At 44.6% G+C, this 20,945-nt stretch overlaps 1 protein-coding gene across 7 annotated transcripts in view; it reads right to left on the bottom strand.

The window, feature by feature from the left end:
- The window catches only part of LOC133630688 (anoctamin-1-like), a 242,799-nt gene that overhangs the window by 107,917 nt on the left and 113,937 nt on the right, over positions 1-20,945 (bottom strand). For all 7 annotated transcript variants that reach the window (XM_062022331.1, XM_062022333.1, XM_062022332.1 and 4 more), the window contains 2 exons: positions 11,760-11,814; positions 3,273-3,321 (listed from right to left, as the gene is read on the bottom strand). In XM_062022331.1, coding sequence (XP_061878315.1) covers positions 3,273-3,321; positions 11,760-11,814 — 104 coding nt within the window. The remainder of the gene's footprint in view (positions 1-3,272; positions 3,322-11,759; positions 11,815-20,945) is intronic.

The following is a 20,945-nucleotide window of genomic DNA, read 5'->3' as shown; positions in this document are numbered from 1 at the left end:
CTTAAACAAGTTGGAAAACTTATTCGGGTGTTACCATTTAGTGGTCAATTGTATGGAATATGCACTTCACTGTGCAACCTACTAATAAAAGTCTCAATCAATCAATCAATCAATTAGCTTGCAGTCATGCAGTGACCAACTATGACTGATTAGCACTCCACACAAGTCAATAACATCAACAAAGCTCATCTTTGTGGATTCATGCACAGCATAACAAGTTTGGTGGACACAATGAGACAAAGAAGGGGTGGCATTAAACACATTTTACTGTGGCAGCAATGGAAAAAGTTGTACATGTAAACAAGCTATAGTGAGTTCAAGTACCGCCAAAATTAGCAGGGCAGTGAAACATGTTTAATATGAACAGTGGGATTTGTGTCATGTTAGTCCTCCTACAGCAACCTTATTAAAACAAAAAATCTATATTTTTCCCTCATCTATTTAAATTTTCATACATTTTTGAAAAAGCTGCTGCTAGAGCCATGGGTTGCCGACCCACGGCCTATGTCAAAAACATGAAGGGGTGATGGATCAACTTAAATTTAATAAGCCAAAACATACTGAACTGTGCTGTATGCGCAGCTCTGCCAACACGCGCACATACACACAAGGCACTGTGGAGTCTTCATTAATGATCAGAAATCACAAAAATGTTTACCTTTAACAACCATATTGCTACAACAATTAACATTTAAAAAAGTAAAATCAACTTACATTAACAAGCCTCATATACAAACCTATGAAAACAGGTAATTGTAATTGATTACACAACAAGCTGAACTTAAACCCCACAAAATTAGAACACAACGCACAAAAAGCTAACTAATACACACACTAACTACTTCTAGTACTATGGAGGGATATTGTACAACAAATAACAATAAACACGTCCTAAAACAAAATGTTATGCTATCTAATTTGCGACAGATTGGACGATGGTATATTTCACTGCAGGCGCAGGGTCAGACTGTCATGACGCGTCTACGTGGTGGCCTTCGCAATTAGGGCAACATCCGTCCAGCCATCCTTTTTTTTTTTTCTACCGCTTGTCCCTCTCGGGGTCGTGGTGAGGCGGGAGCCTATCCCAGCTACACTCGGGTGGAAGGCACGGTACACCCTGGACAAGGGCCAACACAGATAGCAACCACATCGAATGTGATCCATGTAAAATAAATCCTAATTGGCTAATTTTTCAACCGGTTTTCATGTGATTTACTTTGCCGATTTCCAAAGGTGTGTTATTATGCTAAAACATTTGATTACAAAAACATCCACAAATTATTCTTACCGATTAAACCTCATTCCTATCTAAAAGGGGTGTGTTGGTGCTCGACTGTTGTGAAATGGGTGTGGCTGCAGCTGAAAACTCCCGTCTCATTATCTCGTCTCTCTCCTCCTGTGTCATGCTTGGGTGTTTAACAGGAAGCTCAGAAAGTCAAAATATTTGAAGTGCAGATCATTTTAATGATGGTATTTCAGGTAACTTTGTGAGCATGTTTGTAACAATGAATTCAGACACTTTTTATTGTTAAATACCAATTTTAGCTGCGCATATGTAAGTGGATAGTATGTAGCCAGTGTTAAATTATGACAGTGGTTAAACAGCGCTTGTTGCTGGCGTCATCTGGCATTTGCAGATTGCTGTAAGAAACGTAAAGAGCTGGGGAGAATGCTGTATGGTGTGCCACCTAATTTTAATTGTCCGGCGTAATCGATTATTATATTTATTTAAGTTTACACATTTAAATAAGCTCCACATTATAGTCCACTCAGCGGCCAGAGACAGGAACAGACCCAACAAGGGGACCAAGAGTGCGGACTAGGCTGCCCACAGGCCCCCGGAAGACCGAAGTGTATAACACATGCTCGTCCAGCTGGACCCCGTGAAGCTCATCCGACCCACCGGAGAGAGATTGAACTTCCCCCACACCAACCGCCGGTAAACATGGCCTGACACTCAGCGTCTGCTTGGCAGCGCCATCCCCTCCTCCGCATCTCCACTGGAACTTACGCTGTCGGTAGGAGAGTGGTCTATGGTGCAAACAACCGAGCCATGGACAAGAGGCTTCCACGAAGCAGATCCAAATGTCCACAAAAACCAAACAATAAAACAAGAGGGAAACATTAAAGAACACATGAGCGCAGCGTTACTGCCATCATAGTGACAAAACAACAACCAAACCCTGACCCACATAACCCAAAAATCCTAACCCAAAACATAACATCAACCATATTTTAAAAGGGGTTATATTATGATCATTTTTGTACATTTAAACACGTCCTTGTCTACATTACACTTAATTTTGCATATATATTTTCTTCAAGCCGCTTTTTAACTGTCTCCTCATAACGAGCACATTTTGTGGACTGACTTATTTAGGTGCCAAAAACCTCAGCCCCCTTCTGCTGTGTCTTCTGCCATGCTGTAGATTTTAGCACTTACATACAGAGTCTACTGACAGATAAAAGTTATAACTATACGCTACAGCGAAGAATTGTATTTGCATGTAAGAGCTGGAGGAAAGAAAAAAATAAATAACGTATTCATTACAACTTTGGACTACCACTGAATAACAATGGCGGACTCGCGCAAAGCTGTTCAGGTAAACCTCTACCGTATATGGAGATATTTGCCGACGTAAGTAAGGCAAAATACGTCACTAAAGTCTCAAATTCCAAATGGCTTGTTTGGTGCATGTTTGGAAGAAGGCACAATTGTTTTATAAATATCTCTACCATGCCTCTATGGTTTGATTTCACATTTTGGGGACCCAAATACACAATATACAGAAGCCACCATATACAATATGTTGGTTTTGCATAAAAGGGCCCCTAGCACCCTAGTGAGAACAGTCTTGTGTGTATCGCTGCTAAACTCTGTGCCTTCAGCAAGACTAATTGGATATGTCCCTTAAACCTATATTACTATGGATTCATTATAACTAAGATTGTCATATAATTTAAATGATTTAGTTAATGTTAGGGTGTACCCCGCCTTCTGCCTGAATGCAGCTGAGATAAGCTCCAGCGCTCCCCGTGACCCGGAAAGAGACAAGCGGTAAAAAATGGATGGATTGACGATCATGGTTTCGATAAGTGCCATTTGATTCTAACTCCACTGTCAATGACTTGGAAGGACTCAAAAATACCAAGTCAATGACTTGAGTCATGACTTGACATTTGTTTTGAGACTTGACTTGATTTGATTTAGATTTTGAGTTAAAAATTTGAGACTTGCAATACATTGACTTACTCCCACCTGTGGGACTTACCCATACTGTACTTGGCCTTGCATTTAGTCCTTTTTAGTATTTCATATACCTGAAAGAAAACAAAAACAATTTGATTTTAAAACACACTGCTATCAAAACACTTGAAGTTAAAAAATGAAGAGACATGTTAGTTTTGGTTTGGTCTTGGCAAAAATGCATCTTCCAAGTTTTTTAACTTTTGCCTAGCAAAAAACAAGTCTTTGCTTAACTCCTTTTTTGATATAATTGTTTGACCAAGTCAGGAAAAAACATTATATTTTGCTTAACCAGATGACAGTTGAGAGTAAAGAAGGTTCCAGGTCCTGACTGTTTGTGCTTATGCACCAAGCAGCAGCTCAGAGTACCCACTCTTTTTGGATTCCCTTGAGGGAGTACTAGAAAGTGCTCCCTCGTGTGTGCTCCAGCAAGGGCTCTGGAACCTGTTCTCTCGAGAGGGGCTGGACTCTCTTCCACACTGGCGGTGCACGCAGTGACAGGTAACGGGTTGAGGTAGCAATTCTTGTTGCCCCCCGGCTCAAAGCCTGCACGTTGGAGTTCAACCCGGTGGACGAGAGGGTAGCTTCCCTCCGCCTTCGAGTGGGGGGACCGGTCCTGACTGTTGTTTGTGCTTACGCACCCTTTTTGGATTCACTCGAGGGAGTACTGGAAAGTGCTACCCCTGGTGATTCCCTTGTCCTACTGGGGGACTTCAACACTCATGTTGGCACTGACAGTGAAACCTGGAGAGGCGTGTTTGGAAGAATGGCCGCCCCGATCTGAACCCGAGTGGTGTTTTGTTATTGGACTTTTGTGCTTGTCACGGAGTGCCCATAACAAACACAATGTTCAAACATAACGGTGTCCATATATGCACTTGGCACCAGGAAACCCTTGGCCGCAGTTCCATGATCGACTTTGTAGTTGTGTCATCGGATTTGCGGTCTCATGTTTTGGACACTCTGGTGAAGAGAGGGGCGGAGCGTTCTACCGATCACCACCTGGTGGTGAGTTGGCTCCAATGGTAGGGGAGGATGCCGGACAGACCTCGCAGGCCCAAACGTATTGTTAGGGTATGCTGGGAACATCTAGTAGAGTCTCCTGTTAGAGAGTTTCAATTTTCACCTTCGGAAGAACTTGGGACATGTCACAAGGAGGCACTGGATATTGAGTCCGAGTGCACCATGTTCCGTGCCTCTATTGTGGAGGCGGCTGATTAGAGCTGTGGCCGCAAGGTGGTTAGTGCCTGTCGTGGCGGTAATCCTAGAACCCGCTGATCCACCAGCGGTGAGGGATGCCGTCAAGCTGAAGAAAGAGTCCTATCGGGTCCTTTTGGCTCATGGGACTCCAGAGGCAGCTGACAGGTACCGATAAGCCAAGCGGTGTGTGGCTTCAGCGGTCGGGGAGGCAAAAACTCAGACATGGGAGGAGTTCGGGGAAGCCATGGAAAACGACTTCCGGATGGCTTCAGGAAGGGGAAGCAGTGCACTGTCAACACCGTGGATGGTGAGGATGGCGTGCTGCTGACCTCGACTGCGGCTGTTGTGGATCGGTGGAGGGAATACTTCAAAGACCTCAATCCCACCAACACGTCTTCCTTTGAGGAAGCAGTGCCTGGGGAATCTGTGGTGGGCTCTCTTATTTCTGGGGCTAAAGTTGTCGAGGTAGTTAAAAAGCTCCTCGATGGCAAGGCCTCAGGGGTGGATGAGACTCGCCCGGAGTTCCTTAAGGCTCTGGATGCTGTGGGGCTGTCTTGGTTGACAAGACTCTGCAACATCGTGTGCACATCAGGGGTGATACCTCTGGATTGGCAGTCCAAGGTGGTGGTTCCTCTCTTTAAGAAGGGGAACCGGAGGGTGTGTTCCAACTATCGTGGGATCACACTCTTCAGCTTTGCCGGTAAGGTCTATTCAGGTGTACTGGAGAGGAAGCTACGCCAGATAGTGGAACCTAAGAGTCAGGTGGAACAGTGTGGTTTTCGTCCTGGTCATTGAACGGTAGACCAGCTCTATACAGGGTCCCTGACGGTGCAAGACAGTTTGCCCAACCAGTCTACATGTGCTTTGTGGACTTGGAGAAGGCATTTGACTGTGTCCCCAGGAGGTCCTGTGGGGAGTGCTCGGAGAGCATGGGGTATCGGACTGTGATTGTGGTGGTCTGCTCCCTGTATGATCAGTGTCAGAGCTTGGTCCGCATTGCCAGCAGTAAGTCGGACCCGTTTCCAGTGAGGGTTTGACCAAGGCTGCCCTTTGTCACCGATTCTGTTCATAACTTTTATGGACATAATTTCTAGGCGCAGTCAGGGCGTTGAGGGGATCAGGTTTGGTGGCTGAAGGATTAGGTCTCTGCTTTTTGCAGATGATGTGGTCCTGATGGCTTAATCTGGCCAGGATCTTAACCCCTTACTGGATTGGTTCGCAGCAGAGTGTTAAGCAACTAGGATGAGAATCAGAACCTCCAAGTCCGAGTCCATGGTTCTCGCCCGGAAAAGGGTGAAGTGCCATCTCCGAGTTGGGGAGAAGATCTTGCCCCATGTGGAAGAGTTCAAATACCTTGCAGTCTTGTTCATGAGTGAGGAAAGAGTGGATTGGTGCGGAGTCTTTTTTTTTTTTAAACATGCCTCAAGACAACAGCTACAAAAACAATGAAGGCACACAGCTCCAGTCCAGAGTATACTAGAGTAATAAAGTAAACAATAACAGTCCTCCTTTAGTGCAAGACTGCCTGGTATACTGTATAACAGGACATTATAAACTGGGCTCAATCTGCCCTGCTCTAATGTATTCGTATGAGTAACAAAAATGTGCTGCAAGCTAGTGGTGAGTGCTTGAAGTGGCCTACCAGTCAGTCAGAGCTTCTGAAATGCTGCGTTGAGACAGGGCACCTCCGTTCACTGCAAGCTGCAAAGTGTGCACCATGCAGGGCAGACTAGCCACACCAAACTCCACCATAGCTTTTGCTATATTGCGTGCGTTGTCCCTGACCACAACGTGGGCTTTTGCCTTGGGGATTTTCCATTTCTTAAACATCCCTTCAAATGCAGATGAGATTGCGTCATATTTATGAGAGCCACGGCACTCTTGAGAATGAAGCACAGCCTTCATCACAAAATCCTCATCTAACCATTGCGCAGTCAAGCTCAACAGGCTAACCTAGCTAACACTTGAAGACCAGATATCTGTGGTGAAGCTAAGGGATACAGCATCAGAAAATAACTTTGACGTGATTGGAAACAATGCCGTACAATTCAGGTAAGGCCTCTTCTGAGAAATACTTGCGATTGGGCATTGCATAGCGTGGCTCCAGAAATTCCACAAGTTTGGTGAATCCATCGTCTTGTGCAATCGAAAATGGTTGGTTATCCAGGGCGATACACTCCATTATTTTCTGACTTATGGCTTTCGCCCTGGGGTGGTTTTTGTTGTATTTTAGTTTTTTTCTCGGCGGAGTCTTTAAGCGACAACTGTGTGGTACTACTTTTTTTTGGTGATTGCTTTTCATCCATCTTCCGCTTGTATTCATCATGTATCTCCTTATGATTCTTGAAGAGGTGGGAGATCAACTTGCTCGTATTAAAGGAAGACGTCTTGGTTCCTTCTTGTATAACCAACTTTTTCAAGTCATTGCAAATTGACAGTTTTTTATCCGTCGAACACACTATAAAATACTCCCAAACCATAGACATGGTGTCATTAGTCAGTCACCAAGCGAGCTCGCTTGTTAGCCACGGCTACAGCACCGGCGACAACACACTCTTGTTGTTATGCTCTGCTCACGGCGGTTTGAAGAGGTCATCAAGCGTCGCCAGTAAACCCCTCATGCTGCAGTCGTCAACTCCTGTGTTGTGTGTGGGAGAGGGGGAAATGGAGGGGCAGTCAGCAGCCCTGCTCTGTACGTCTCCCTACGTCCGTGTTTTACCGGATTTGTATCGCTCCGTACAGCGGCATTTTAAAAAATCATTAATTTTACTTTTTGAAACCAATACTTTCCTATGTTACATTTTACAGCATTTATCGGCTATCTCTAATTTCTCACTCACACACACACACACACACACACACACACACACACACACACACACACACACACACACACACACACACACACACACACACACACACACACACACACACACACACACACACACACACACACACACACACACACACACACACACACACACACAAATTGTGAGACGATCGAAACAAGTGTGTGCGTCTCATCTGTAGTGTGTGAGTGGGTAAAATATGTAATATTGAGCGTAATTTGACAGCAACCATGTTTTAACCTAATAAGAACCAGAAAGAAATGAATGCTGAAATACAAAATGCAAATGAAAACTTTTTTTAAAGTTTCAATACAAAATATTTGTTGTGGATTGCAACATTTTATTCATTTTCTGATAATACAGGTTGATTTGATTTGTTTGGGTTGAATTACATTATAAAAAAAAATATTACATAAATGAGTAGCTGTTGGCCATTTTTATTTTGTGAAAATCGGTCTCGCAAGAAAAAAGGTTGAGGACCTCTGTATTCAGATTTTCAAATCATATCAGACACCAAAACTGGACAACTGTAGGATTTACAAACATTTTGAAAGTGAAGTATAAATGAATCAAAGACACAAAATATACTTTTGAAATAAAATGCTATTACCATATTATATTTTAGGAGCGCTAGCAGTACCAGTTCCATTAGCAGCAAAACCGGCCCAGATCATAATACTACCACCACCATGTTTGACGGTCGGCTGGTGTTCCTGGGATTAAAGGCCTCACCTTTTCTCTTCCAAACATTGCTGGGTATTGTGGCCAAACAGCTCCATTTTTGATTCATAACTTTGCTAGGAGTTGTTGTCGAAATAGAAAACGCAGTCCAGGTAAGACCAAACATGTTAGAAGGTTTGCTATTTATTGTAGTTTACCCTATTTTTTTTACATGTCACCACACCATTATTAAAATGTATTTGTCTAAAGGAGCAAGAGGATACACAGTGGAGAGTTTACTAAGAAAAATGTGTTCACAGAAGTGATGGATTAAGATCATAATACTACCACCACCATGCTTGACGGTAGGGTGGTGTTCCTGGGATTAAAGGCCTCACCTTTTCTCTTCCAAACATTGCTGGGTATTGTGGCCAAACAGCTACATTTTTGTTTCATATGACCACAAAACTTTCCTCCAGAAGGTCTTATCTTTGTCCAGGTGATCAGCAGCAAACTTTAGACGAGCCTTAGAGTGTCGCTTCCAGAGCAAGGGCTTCCTTCTTGCATGGTAGCCTCTCAGTCCATGGCGATGCAAAACTAGGCTTGTTTTCAGTTGACTCTTGATCATCCTGACCAATTTTCTCCCAGCAGCAGGTGATAGCTTGTGTTTTTTTCCTGATCGTGGCAGTTACAAAATTGTGCCATACACTTTATACTTACGAACAATTGTCTGTACAGTTGCTCTTGGGACCTTAAGTTGCTTTGAAATGGCTGAAGTGACTTTCCTGACTTTTTCAAGTCAATGATTAGTTTTTTCAGATCCCTGCTGAGTTCCTTTGACTTTCCCATTGTCGTGTTTGTAACCGAGTCTAATGACTGCATCACATGAGCCCTATTTAAATGTGCTCAGCGAAGTCAATAGGTGTCGTCAATCATAATCACTCACATGAAGTTAAGGCCATGTCTACACTAAGTCGTTTAACCCCTTAAACAAATAATTATTTAGCCTAAGCCCCGTTTCAGCCAAGCTAAACCATCGTTTAAGGTCCCCCTCAAACAATTTTTATGCAGCTATTTCGAATGCAACACTTCTCAGACGGCAAGAGAACTTTCAGCTGTGATTCTACTTACCGGAAAACTTTGTCCCTTCCTCCTGTGGATGTGACCGTGATAGGCAGTGTGTGACTACAAATATTGCTTTATGGATGTGACTGTGAAATGGCCAGGCAGTGTGCATGATGCCCGCATCTTTGCTAACTCCGCCATTAGCGCGCAGTTGAAAGATGGAACCATCCCCTCGTGTCCCAAACAGTTTATCGCATTGTCTACTTTCTCATGTCGATTAAAGATTTTATTAATGTACGATGGCTCAGGTGTGATTCACTACAATAGGGCCCCACAACACACTGGATTTTAGTTAATTGAAATACCACAACACTGGATATTGTTCAAAGGAGATACATTTTAATTTAAAAACTTGCACACAAAACACAGCAAACAAATGTAAAATTCACAGCAAACTATTTACAATATAGCTCTTTTAAATCATTTCACAGTGAAGTAAAGTCATCTACTGGAGAGCTTGGAGCAGATGGGCGCTTTTTTTTTTCTTCCCGCGCATGTGTACTAGGTCGCGTTGCGCCGGCGGACGGAGAGGGCCGGGGGTCTTAAACGGTGGCATTGTTGTGTGGGTTAGGTGTGATTTACCCTGGATAACCTTACCCGGCTTAGTGTAAACAGGGCCTAAGAGGCCATGCCATGAAACTAATTTGATTGTAACTTTTCTACATCACCAAAATTGATCATGTATGTTGCTGTATGTATACTTTTGACACTGCAGGTTTTGTCACATTTTCAGTAGACCCATATTAAATTCATAAAAAAATCAAACTTCATGAATGTTTTTTGTGACAAACAAGTATGTGCTCCAATGACTGATCACAAGTTATAGAAATTATTGGAAACTCAAGACAGCCATGACATTATGTCCTTCACAAGTGTATGTAAACTTTTGACCACAACTGTATTTTCCCTGCTCGTCAGGGGATAATCCCCTGACGAGCAGGGAAACCTACAAAAAAAACTTTTAGGGATGATATAGCCTCTGTGTTTTTCCTGACCTAACGTATGAGCACTGTATAACGGATAAACCACAGAAACCTCGACACACACACACACACACACACACACACACACACACACTCACACACACACACTTATTTATTTATTTTTAAATGTTACTTTGCACGCAGTAGGCTTTCATTTTTAAAATTTTTTATTTTTTATTTTAGCTTACTGCGGCCCAAGTCAAAAAGTTTGGACACCCCTGCCCTAAATTAAAATGTTCAAACCTGATCTACTAAATTCCTGAGCTATGAAATTCAAATATAATTTAGCTCTCGCAATATGATTTATCAAACAGAAATATAAATATTAGACATTGGAGCCAGAAAACTGCTGCAGTTTTTTGATGGCCTTCATTTTGTCGTATAGGAGAAAAATATCCTCTCTATGAAAACATTTTTTGCAACATGCATTTTAATTTTCTTGGATCATTCCAATGCATCATTGTCATTTTTGCTGATGTAGGCACAACACTGGCACATCTTCAGCATGCTAAAAATAATCTGATGTCAAGATTACATTTCTAAATAGCCCAGAAAAAGTGGTAAGAATATATTTGTGTGCTGCATGTTCAACAACATAACACACCACTTGGTTGGAAATTGATAACATGAATGTGCAGTAAAAGAGGGTTTCAATGTTGAAAACAGGTAGTCCACACAATATCCTCATTTAAATGACGATCTGCACTGCCTTTGTACTTGTAATCAACTCTACACACAGTTTTAGTAGATCACCTGCAACTTACCTTCTAATAGTACACGCAATTGTATATCAAAGTTATATAGCCCTTAATCACAAATGTCTCAAAGGGCTGCACAAGCTACAACGACATTCTCAGATTCCATATATAGTGTATACTTTGTTCACACTATTTAATACTTATTTACATTTTAAAAGATTGGGCCCTCAATGTACAGTATTTTTTATTTGATATATATGGAAATTGTAGTGTCAGAGAAACAAAGCATGTGTACTTCTTTACATTTAACCCTTCGACAGGTCACAGGCGTTTTGCCAAAGGTCTGTTGTGGAGGGGGGCGTGGCCTGCGGACCTGCAGCGAAGCGGGGTGTGCCAGGACCGGCTGTGAGATCAGCGACAGGTGCGTAGATGGCCCACCTGGGCCTGCTTGTCTAATCACCTTTCGCTCTGTTAAAAGGCAGCAGCCGGGGAGGAGAGAGAAGTTGGAGTTGGAGTTGGAGTTGGAGTTGGAGTTGGAGTTGGAGTTGGAGTTGGAGCAAGAGCGAGACAGACAATCACAGACCAATTGCTGAAAAGCAAGACAATTAATTGATAAATAAGCAGTATTGTAAACCTGGACGAGACTGTCATATCAGTGCTTGGTGGTCCGAAGAACCCGGAGGAGACAAATCTGTCTTTACACTCTTTGGTACTGACTGACTGATTGCTGACTTATTCAGACCTGACTTACCTGGAGCTGCACCACTTCTCCACAATGTCACGGTTTCCTCACACCACTGTCCACATCAAAACCCTTTTAAAACACATTCTGTTGTTGCTGTTCCAAGTTGATTCACAATGAAAGAACATTAGAAACCTTTTTTCTGTTATGTGAAATTTTACTAGCTGCATTTGTCAAGTTTGATATTATGTAATTATCTAGTTTTGGGTCTCTTGTCAAGAAGAAAATTAATTAGCCAACATTCAGTTTACTTACTATTGAACTCCTGGTTTTACTGTCAAAGAAGGAATCCTTGTCTGATACGTCAAACCTGGTGACAAACAAAATAAACATTTCACATATAGACAACATAAAGAATACCTTCTCAATGCAATTGTTGTGCTTTTCAATGACTTTGAACTCAGCCATTAAGCAACGTGGGAAAAAGGGCAGGACTGTTTAATGACTATGGTCAAAGAGGGCAAATACTAATAATGTCCAAATATTATCTGTGACACCCGTTTCCTGTAACTCTTCCTTTACTATATCTTGTGTGTCTTACCAGGCACTAGGTTGCGAGGCGATTGTTTCATTTGCTTTGTTTTCAGTTAGCATGTTTTGCCCATGGCACATGTCCAACAAAGTGCAAGTTCAGGGTCTCAACAAGCAGTCCTATAATCATGCTTCAAATCTGTTTTCAGGAATTTGAATGGCTATCCTTGTGATGAGATGCCGACTTGTCCAGGGTGTATCTTGCCTTCTGCCTTTGTGCAGCTTGGATAGGCTTTCCCCACCCCACAGGGACAAGTGGTAGAAAAAGGATTGATGGATGAATGGCTATTATTTTTAAATCATATGGTGTGCAGGTGTGTAGACGGTTACCGAACTAAGGAAAACAAACATTTTTTTTAAAGACAATGTCTTTACAGATTTTATAACATTAAAGTTGAACAGAATAGTAATTTTAATTATTTCATATTGGAAATCAAATGATAACCTACTCATCAAAATGAAATCAACAAACAAGTGTCAATTACAGCAAATCCAGATCACCACACTGCAGCCTACCACCCCAGGCTAACATTTTAACAGGTCGCTTAAAGAAATATGTTTTATGTTGCACTCTCACTGAGTTGACCGCTTGTTTGGGTCATGGTTGGGTTGCACTTGGCCCCAAAAGAGGATCTTTGCACTGGACCCGCCGAGTTGGTGCTCCGTCAACTCCCCATTCTCAGTGATTTTTTGCCCGAGGGTTCCAACTTGCGATCTTCATCTTCTTTTGTTGAGGGGCCCTTAAAGTCCTGGCCCGGTTCACCATTGCTTTCCTCTGTAATTTGTGCCGTCGGAACTTATGTCTGCCCCTCTTGATTTTGTGCGTCACAATACCAGCCATTCACCCCTCCAACCTCCATACAACAGCCTGCTTAGGGTGCTCGAACACGATCCTAAAAGTTTTGTGCTATATGGGTGGGTGCAGGTAAGGCGTTTTGTTGGATAGGCTCAAGTCAGCACAAAGTGTAGCAGGTGAGGAACTGCTGCCAGGCCAAGTCCCCTGCCCTGGTGACTCTCCTAAGTCCTTAAGGCTTGAATGTCCTTCACGTTATTGGATCCCACGTGAGCATTGTGCCCCACAGGTTTCACCCACTCGTTGCAGCCGTTATGGCAGTCCTTGAAATATTTTCTGTTACGCCCCCCCACCCCACTATACAGTACATATTGTAATTTGTCTATAAATTTGTTATAACTAAGCTCTGCATAACATTGTAAGCTTATTAACATAAAGGAAACAACACTCCAGTCTTTCCTCGTCTCCCACCGTGGTTACAGTGAAGCCAAGCGCAACATATGCTTCATCATATTCTGGTACGGGATACAAAAGCATGTTCCCCAAGGTCACACCTTGGCATCAAACCGCGCGCCCTCACTATTTGAGAAGGACTGCGTTATGGCAAGCTGGTGTGGCCCCCTAGGAGGCTTTTGTCCACCCCCCAACAATCCTTCTGGGTGTTCAAGGGTAGCGGGCACGGAAATCATGCCCTCACCTGACTAAATCCTTAAAAAAAAATTACATTAACGACAAAATAGAGGAAAACACGAATAAGCCACGTGAGCTCTGGAAAATTCTCAACAACCAGCTTCCTGGTTGCAGCCAGAAACTTAAAACAAGACTCACCAACATCAGCATCAAGGAGGGTGACTCCCTCATTACAGACAAAATGGAGGTAGCTAGCAGACTTAACGCCTTTTTCACCAGCATAGCTGCAACTCTTGTCAACAAGCTGTCCCACCACTCTGGTCGCTTTGGTGTAGAACACATTAAAGCCTTCTACAGAAAGCTAGGAGTATCCAACAATGATTTCAAATTAGAAATGGTCACAGCTGATGAGGTGTTTAAAAAATTGAGCGCGCTCCACCCTAACAAGGCCACCGGCCTTGATAATATTCCCTCCAGATTCCTCAGGGACTCTGCCTCCATCATTGCCCCGATCATCACGCACATAATAAACCTATCAATTACACAAGGCCAAGTACCAAAAGATTTTAAGATAGCAAGAGTAACTCCCCTCTTTAAAAAAGGAAGCAAATTGGAACCTGGCAACTACCGACCTGTTTCTATTCTCGGCTCCATTTCGAAAGTAATGGAGAAAATAGTTTATGAACAGGTCGATAGTTACCTTGCCACTAATAAACTCATGTACAAATTCCAATCCGGCTTCAGAACTAACCACTCCACTGACACATGCCTTCTCTATCTGACCGACCACATCAAACATGAGGTGGACGCGGGCAAATACTGCGGCATGGTCATGCTGGACCTTCAGAAGGCCTTTGACACCGTTAACCACGCTATACTGTTGGATAAGCTCAGAGCAATCGGATTTAACAAAACCTCTTGGAGCTGGATGCAGTCTTACTTGGAGGGGAGGGAGCAGGTGGTAGAGGTGAACGGCACCGTGTCCCCCTCCCTCTCGGTGAGCTGTGGAGTCCCCCAAGGCAGTATATTGGGACCTTTACTGTTCCTAATATACATAAACGACATGTCATCGGCATGTGACTGTGAATTGTTTTTGTTTGCGGATGACTCTGCCCTGCTGGTATCCGGCAAGGACAAGTCACAGGTGGAGAAAATCCTCAGTGCTGAGCTCTGTAGAACTTGCACCTGGCTCGCTGACAACAAGCTATCCATCCACTTGGGTAAAACAGAATCCATCCTGTTTGGGTCCCACATCAAACTTAAGAGAGTCAATCACTTCACCATAAAAGTAGGTGACAGTGTCATCACCAGGAAAGATGAGGTCACCTACCTAGGTTCCATTCTAGAGGCTAATCTTTCCTGTGATAAAATGGCAACCAAGGTAATCAAAAAGGTTAACCAACGAACGAGATTTCTCTACAGAATTTCCTCTCTGGTCAACAAAAGCACCTTGAGGATTCTGGCGGGAACTCTCGTTCAACCCTTTTTCGATTACGCATGCACCTCCTGGTACCCTAGCACCTCCAAAACCCTCAAATCTAAACTCCAAACATCTCAGAACAAGCTAGTCAGGTTACTTCTAGACCTCCACCCCAGATCCCACCTCACTCCTACCCACTTCTCTAAAGTGGGCTGGCTCAAGGTGGAGGACAGAGTTAAACAACTTGCACTGAGCCTAGTCTATAAAATCCGCTACACCTCCCTGATACCGAAGTACATGTCAAACTACTTCCTTAACGTAAATGACCGCCATAACCACAACACCAGGGGGTGCTCCACTAACCACGTTAAACCTAGATTCCGAACTAACAAAGGTCTTAACTCATTCTCTTTCTATGCCACATCAATGTGGAATGCGCTCCCAACAGGTATAAAAGAAAGGGCATCTCTATCCTCCTTCAAAACCGCTATAAAAGTTCACCTCCAGGCAGCTACAACCCTAAACTAACACCCTCCCCGGATTGCTAATAATCAAATGTAAACAATCAAATTCAGATTCTTTTTCTTATGCCTTCTGATCTCTCTCTCTCTCTCTCTGTCTCTCTCTCTCTCTCTATGTCCACTACTTGATGTCCATATCCCCACCCCCCCACCCCCCCACCCCACCCCCCCTCCACACTCCTGATTGTAAATAATGTAAATAATTCAATGTGATTATCTTGTGTGATGACTGTATTATGATGATAGTATATATGATAGTATATATCTGTATCATGAATCAATTTAAGTGGACCCCGACTTAAACAAGTTGAAAAACTTATTCGGGTGTTACCATTTAGTGGTCAATTGTACGGAATATGTACTTCACTGTGCAACCTACTAATAAAAGTCTCAATCAATCAATCAAAACCCAGTCTGTATGGGCGTGGTTTGAGACTCTTTTTGGGTGCACTGCTTTGGTGCAATCGGTGTGTGTATGTAGTCTGTATCTGTTGGCAGTCTTTAAATAAAGCCGTGTTATTTGGAAGCAACCATGTGTTTGTCACCTGCCACAATGTTGTTATGTCGAACTGGGGAAGGAGACGCCATGACAACAGAATATCAAGCTCAACAGGTTATTGAGTGCTTGATAAGTGAATGGAGTGTGTATGCTACTATGTGTTTGCATGAGAGACTGTGTGGAAATTTACCATATGAATACCGTAAGGGTTGTTGAGGTGCGTGTTGAATGATAAGCTACCAAGTCCAAAGGGAATGATCCAAGAGGAGGTCCAAGGTCCGAGCGAGGGTCGAGGGAAGGAGGGCGAAATCCGGAAGTCCAAAACTGGGTCAAGGATCGGGGAGAGCAAACAGAGTCCAGGAGGGAAAAACAGCAGCGGAGGTACACAGCGAGGCTGAGACACGGACATGCGAACAGAGCTACGTTCCGACGACGATGAGTCAGCGTCGAAGGTCTTTATACTGTCATCCCTCATCAAAGCCAGGTGCGTTGGGTGTTGATTGCCTCCGGTTGCGGCGGAGTGTGGGCGCGGTCTGCGTGACGAGCGCGGGGGCGTGTCTGGTGCTCACAGCGGAGCTTCTGAGTGCTCCCGCAGAAGAGGGAAGCACGGAGCGGGTGTGCACCGTAACAGTCCCCCCCCCCTTTATGCGAGGCCCCCTTTATGCCAGGCCCCCTTTATGCGAGGCCCCCGACGAGCGCCGCAGAGCTCCAGGGTTGGCCTGATAGAATTCCTTCAGAAGTCCGGGGTCAGCAAGGTAGGAAGCAGGAACTCAAGACCTGTCCTCAGGTCCATAACCCTCCCAATCTACCAAATAAACTAACCCCCTCCCCTGTCGACGGACCCCGAGGTTCTCTTTAACTGTCCAAACTGGATCACCATTGGAGGGATGGGGTCGGGGGAGGAGAGTGGAGAACTAGCAACCGGCTTTATCTGGGAAACATGGACTACTGGGTGTCGTTTAACTGAAGGCGGCAAAGATAATCTGACTGCAACAGGGTTGATGATAGTCTCAATAGTGAAGGGTCCTACAAAACGGCGTGCGAGTTTACGGGATGGTACCTGTAGGTGAAAGTCCTTGGTACGTCGCAGTACTTGTTGGCCTGGAGAGTAAACGGGGACCTGAATGCGTCGCTGGTTGGCACTGTTGCACATTCTTTCAGAAGATCTAAGCAGAGAAGCACGGGCTGCCTTCCATACCTGATGGCACTTCTTGATATGCTTGCAAGAGGAAGACACAGATGCTTCAATCTCCTGTTGGGGAAAAATAAGGGGTTGGTAACCAAGGGAGCACTCAAATGGTGATAATCCCGTAGCTGAACTCTTCATGGAGTTATAGGCAAATTCGACCCATGGCAGAAACTTTCTCCATGAGGATGGTTGTCGGGCGGAAATGCAGCGCAACATGGTCACCACACTCTGGTTAGCTCTCTCAGCCTGACCATTACTCTGTGGATGATAACCAGAAGTGAGACTGACCGTGGCCCCAATTCCCTTGCAGAAGGCCTGCCACACCTTGGATGTGAACTGGGGGCCATGGTCCGAGACAATGTCCACCGGGATGCCATGTTGTTTAACAATATGAGTGGTAAGAAGGTCATCAGTTTCAGAGGAAGATGGAAGTTTGGGAAGGGGAACAAAATGTGCGGCTTTTGAAAATCGGTCAATAAAGGTGAGTATGGCGGTATTACCTTGGGATGGGGGAAAAAACAGTAATGAAATCCACAGATATGTGAGACCATGGGCGACTGGGGACGGGGAGAAGACACAGCAGTCCTGCCGGCGGTCTGTGGGATGGTTTATTTCGTGCACAAGTACTGCATACGGCGATAAACTCACATGTATCCTTAGCCATGGATGGCCACCAGAACCGCCGGCGGATGAAGGAAAGAGTGAGTTGGATTCCCGGATGACAGGAGAATACACTGGAATGCCCCCACTCCAAAACTTGAGGACGTAGTTCACGATGAACGAATAGTCTGTTGGGAGGTCCGCCACCTGGTCCCGGTTTCTCTCTCAAGGAGTATTGGACAAGACCCTCCACTTTCCAAGTGACCATGCCGATTATCCTGGAGGGTGGAAGGATGGTTTCTTCTGGGGTCTTGTCGGTGGTTTCTTCCGAGAAATGGCGAGAGAGTGCATCAGCTTTGGTGTTACGGGATCCTGGTCTGAAAGAGAGAACATAATTGAAGTGGCCAAAAAACTGGGACCAACGGGCCTGCCGATCATTGAGTCTCTTGGCGGGTCGGACATGGAGAAGATTTTGGTGATCAGTGAGAAACTGAAACTGATATTTAAAAAACCTTCCAACCAATGTCTCCACTCCCTTAATGTCTCGTAGACAGCAAGTAACTCCCGATTACCAGCATCATAATTATGCTCAGCAGGGGATAAACGTCTAGAAAGAATGCACAAGGGTGGATCTTGCTGTCCTGCTTAGAGTGTTGCGAAAGGACTGCCCCAACTCTTGAATCAGATGAGTCTACCTCAACAATGAAGGGGCAGTCTTGATCCGGGTACACCAGGATGGGTGCTGAGACAAAGCCCCTCTTCAGGCACCAAAATGCCATAACTGCTTCCCGGTTCCATTGAAAAGGTATGCTGGTTGATGTAAGTGCATGAAGGGGTGCGGCCAATTTACTGAAATCCTTGATAATTCGTCTGTAGAATCCAGCGAATCCCAGAAAACGACGTAATTCGGTACGGGTAGAGGGTTGAGGCCATTCCACCACCGCCTTCACCTTCTTGGGGTCAGCCTTGATATGTCTTTTTTCAATGACAAAACCGAGAAACTCAACTGAAGAGGTATGAAACTCACATTTTTCAGCTTTGACAAATAGGCGGTTCACCAGTAATCATTGAAGGACGAGACGGACGTGGTGCTGGTGTTCCTGAGGGTTCTTGGAAAAAATGAGTATGTCATCCAGGTAGACCACCACAAATCGTTCAATCATATCCCTAAGAATGTACTTGACAAGGGCCTGAAAGACAGCGGGAGCATTGGTCAGTCCAAAAGGCATAACTTTATACTCAAAGTGACCCAGGTGAGTGTTAAATGCTGTCTTCCACTCGTCTCCCTCCCTGATGCGGACCAGATGATAGGCATTACGAAGATCGCGTATCTGATGAGTCGAAGTTGGAACCTCCGTTCTCGTTCCTCAAAGTATAGTTGGGACCTGCCAATTTGCATGGGTTCTTGAGGTGTGGTTAGAACCGGTCTTACGGTGCCAGATTTCTGGTGAGGGGACGGTTGGTATATGCAGAGACTCTTGCAGATGCTGTGCTGCCATAGTCGCTCTGCCTCTCCGCCTCACGTTCCATAAGTCGTTGGTCGAATAGTAGGGCTAACTCGATGAGGTCTTGACAGTTAGAAGGTCTATCCCGCAACAAACCGTCCTTAATAGAGTCGTTAAGTCCTCTTCGATAAGCGCTCTGAAGTGCCTTGTCGTCCCATCCACTCTCTGCCGCCAGGTTTCTAAACTCCAAAGTATAAGTAGCCACAGATCGGGGGCCCTGTCGCATGGAATGGAGTCTGGAAGCGGCGTCTCCGCCATCAGCAGGATGGTCGAAAATTCCTTGCGGAAAGCCGCAACATTGGCGTTAAGCCCTGAATCCTTACTGAGGGCAGACGTGGCCCACTTCAGCGCAGGTCCCGATAGTAGGGAAAATATAAAGGCAATCTTAGCGCCGTCATTTGCATATCGGGAAGGTTGGTGTAGAAAAATTTACTCGCATGAACCAAGAAATCGCGACAGTGTTCGAAACTTCCCTCAAAATATTTAGGTCTTGCTATCTTTGGTTCCCGTAGGAGTGTAGCTCCCCCGGTGGTGAGTGTATTGCTAATGACAGGTGTGGGGGGTGTCACCTGACCAGTGCTGAGGTTGTCGAGTCTGGACAACAGGCTGGCGAATGCAACATCCAATTTGTCCTCCAGGGTGGAAAAACGGACCTGGTGTTGTTGGAGGACAGACTGGATTGTAGACACGTTTGTACTGGGGGAAGTCCGAGCCAGAGGTCCGGGCGAAGACTTACGGGTGCAGTCTGGTTCCATCTTGGTCGGAACGTACTGTTATGTCGAACTGGGGAAGGAGACACCACGATGATATCAAGCTCAACAGGTTTATTGAGTGCTTGATGAGTGAATGGGGTGTGTATGCTACTATGTGTTTGCATGAGAGATGTGTGAAAATTTACCATATGAATCCGTAAGGTTTGTTGAGGTGCGTGTTGAATGATAAGCGTCCAAATCCAAAGGGAATGATCCAAAAGGAAGTCCAAGGTCCGAGCGGGGGTCGAGGACAGAAGGGCCAAATCCGGAAGTCCAAAACTGGGTCAAGGATCGGGGAGAGCAAACAGAGTCCAGGAGGGAAAAACAGCAGCGGAGGTACACAGCGAGGCTGAGACACGGGCATGCGAGCAGAGCTACGTTCCGACGACGATGAGTCAGCGTCGAAGGTCTTTATACTGTCGTCCCTCATCAAAGCCAGGTGCGTTGGGTGTTGATTGCCTCCGGCTGCGGTGGAGTGTGGGCGCGGTCTGCGTGACGAGCGCGGGGGCGTGTCTGGTGCTCACAGCAGAGCTTCTGAGCCCTCCCGCAGAAGAGGGAAGCACGGAGCGTGTGTGCGGCCTAACAAATGTCCTAGTTTGTAAATCTAGTTTTATTCATAAATACATTAAAATTATACATATTTTTTGTGTGTATTTTTTTTAAATCATTAAAATGCTGTTGCGCTACAACATTTTTTAAGTGAGGGAAAAATAGTGATCACTGTCAAAGCATGGGGATATGGCACTAACTTAAGGACTGTTCAACAATAACACACAAAAAAAAACACTTTCAATATTTCCTACCAATAGAGTAAAAATTGTGTAAATTCAAATTAGTCTGACCCAACTATTATCTAACTGCTACAAGTTATTGTTTTCCTGATTTAAAAAAAAATAAAGAAAACTGCAAAAAAAATAAATAACAAAGAGCCATAAATCCCATCTCCAGGGCTTGAAATTGACTAAATTCTCAATGTATGGCCACAACCTTTTACTGCATAT

The sequence above is a fragment of the Entelurus aequoreus genome, linkage group LG16 (assembly GCF_033978785.1).
Source record: "Entelurus aequoreus isolate RoL-2023_Sb linkage group LG16, RoL_Eaeq_v1.1, whole genome shotgun sequence".
NCBI lineage: Eukaryota > Metazoa > Chordata > Actinopteri > Syngnathiformes > Syngnathidae > Entelurus > Entelurus aequoreus.
Note: the sequence above shows the minus strand (reverse complement) of the source record. Positions and strands in the feature narration are given on the sequence as shown.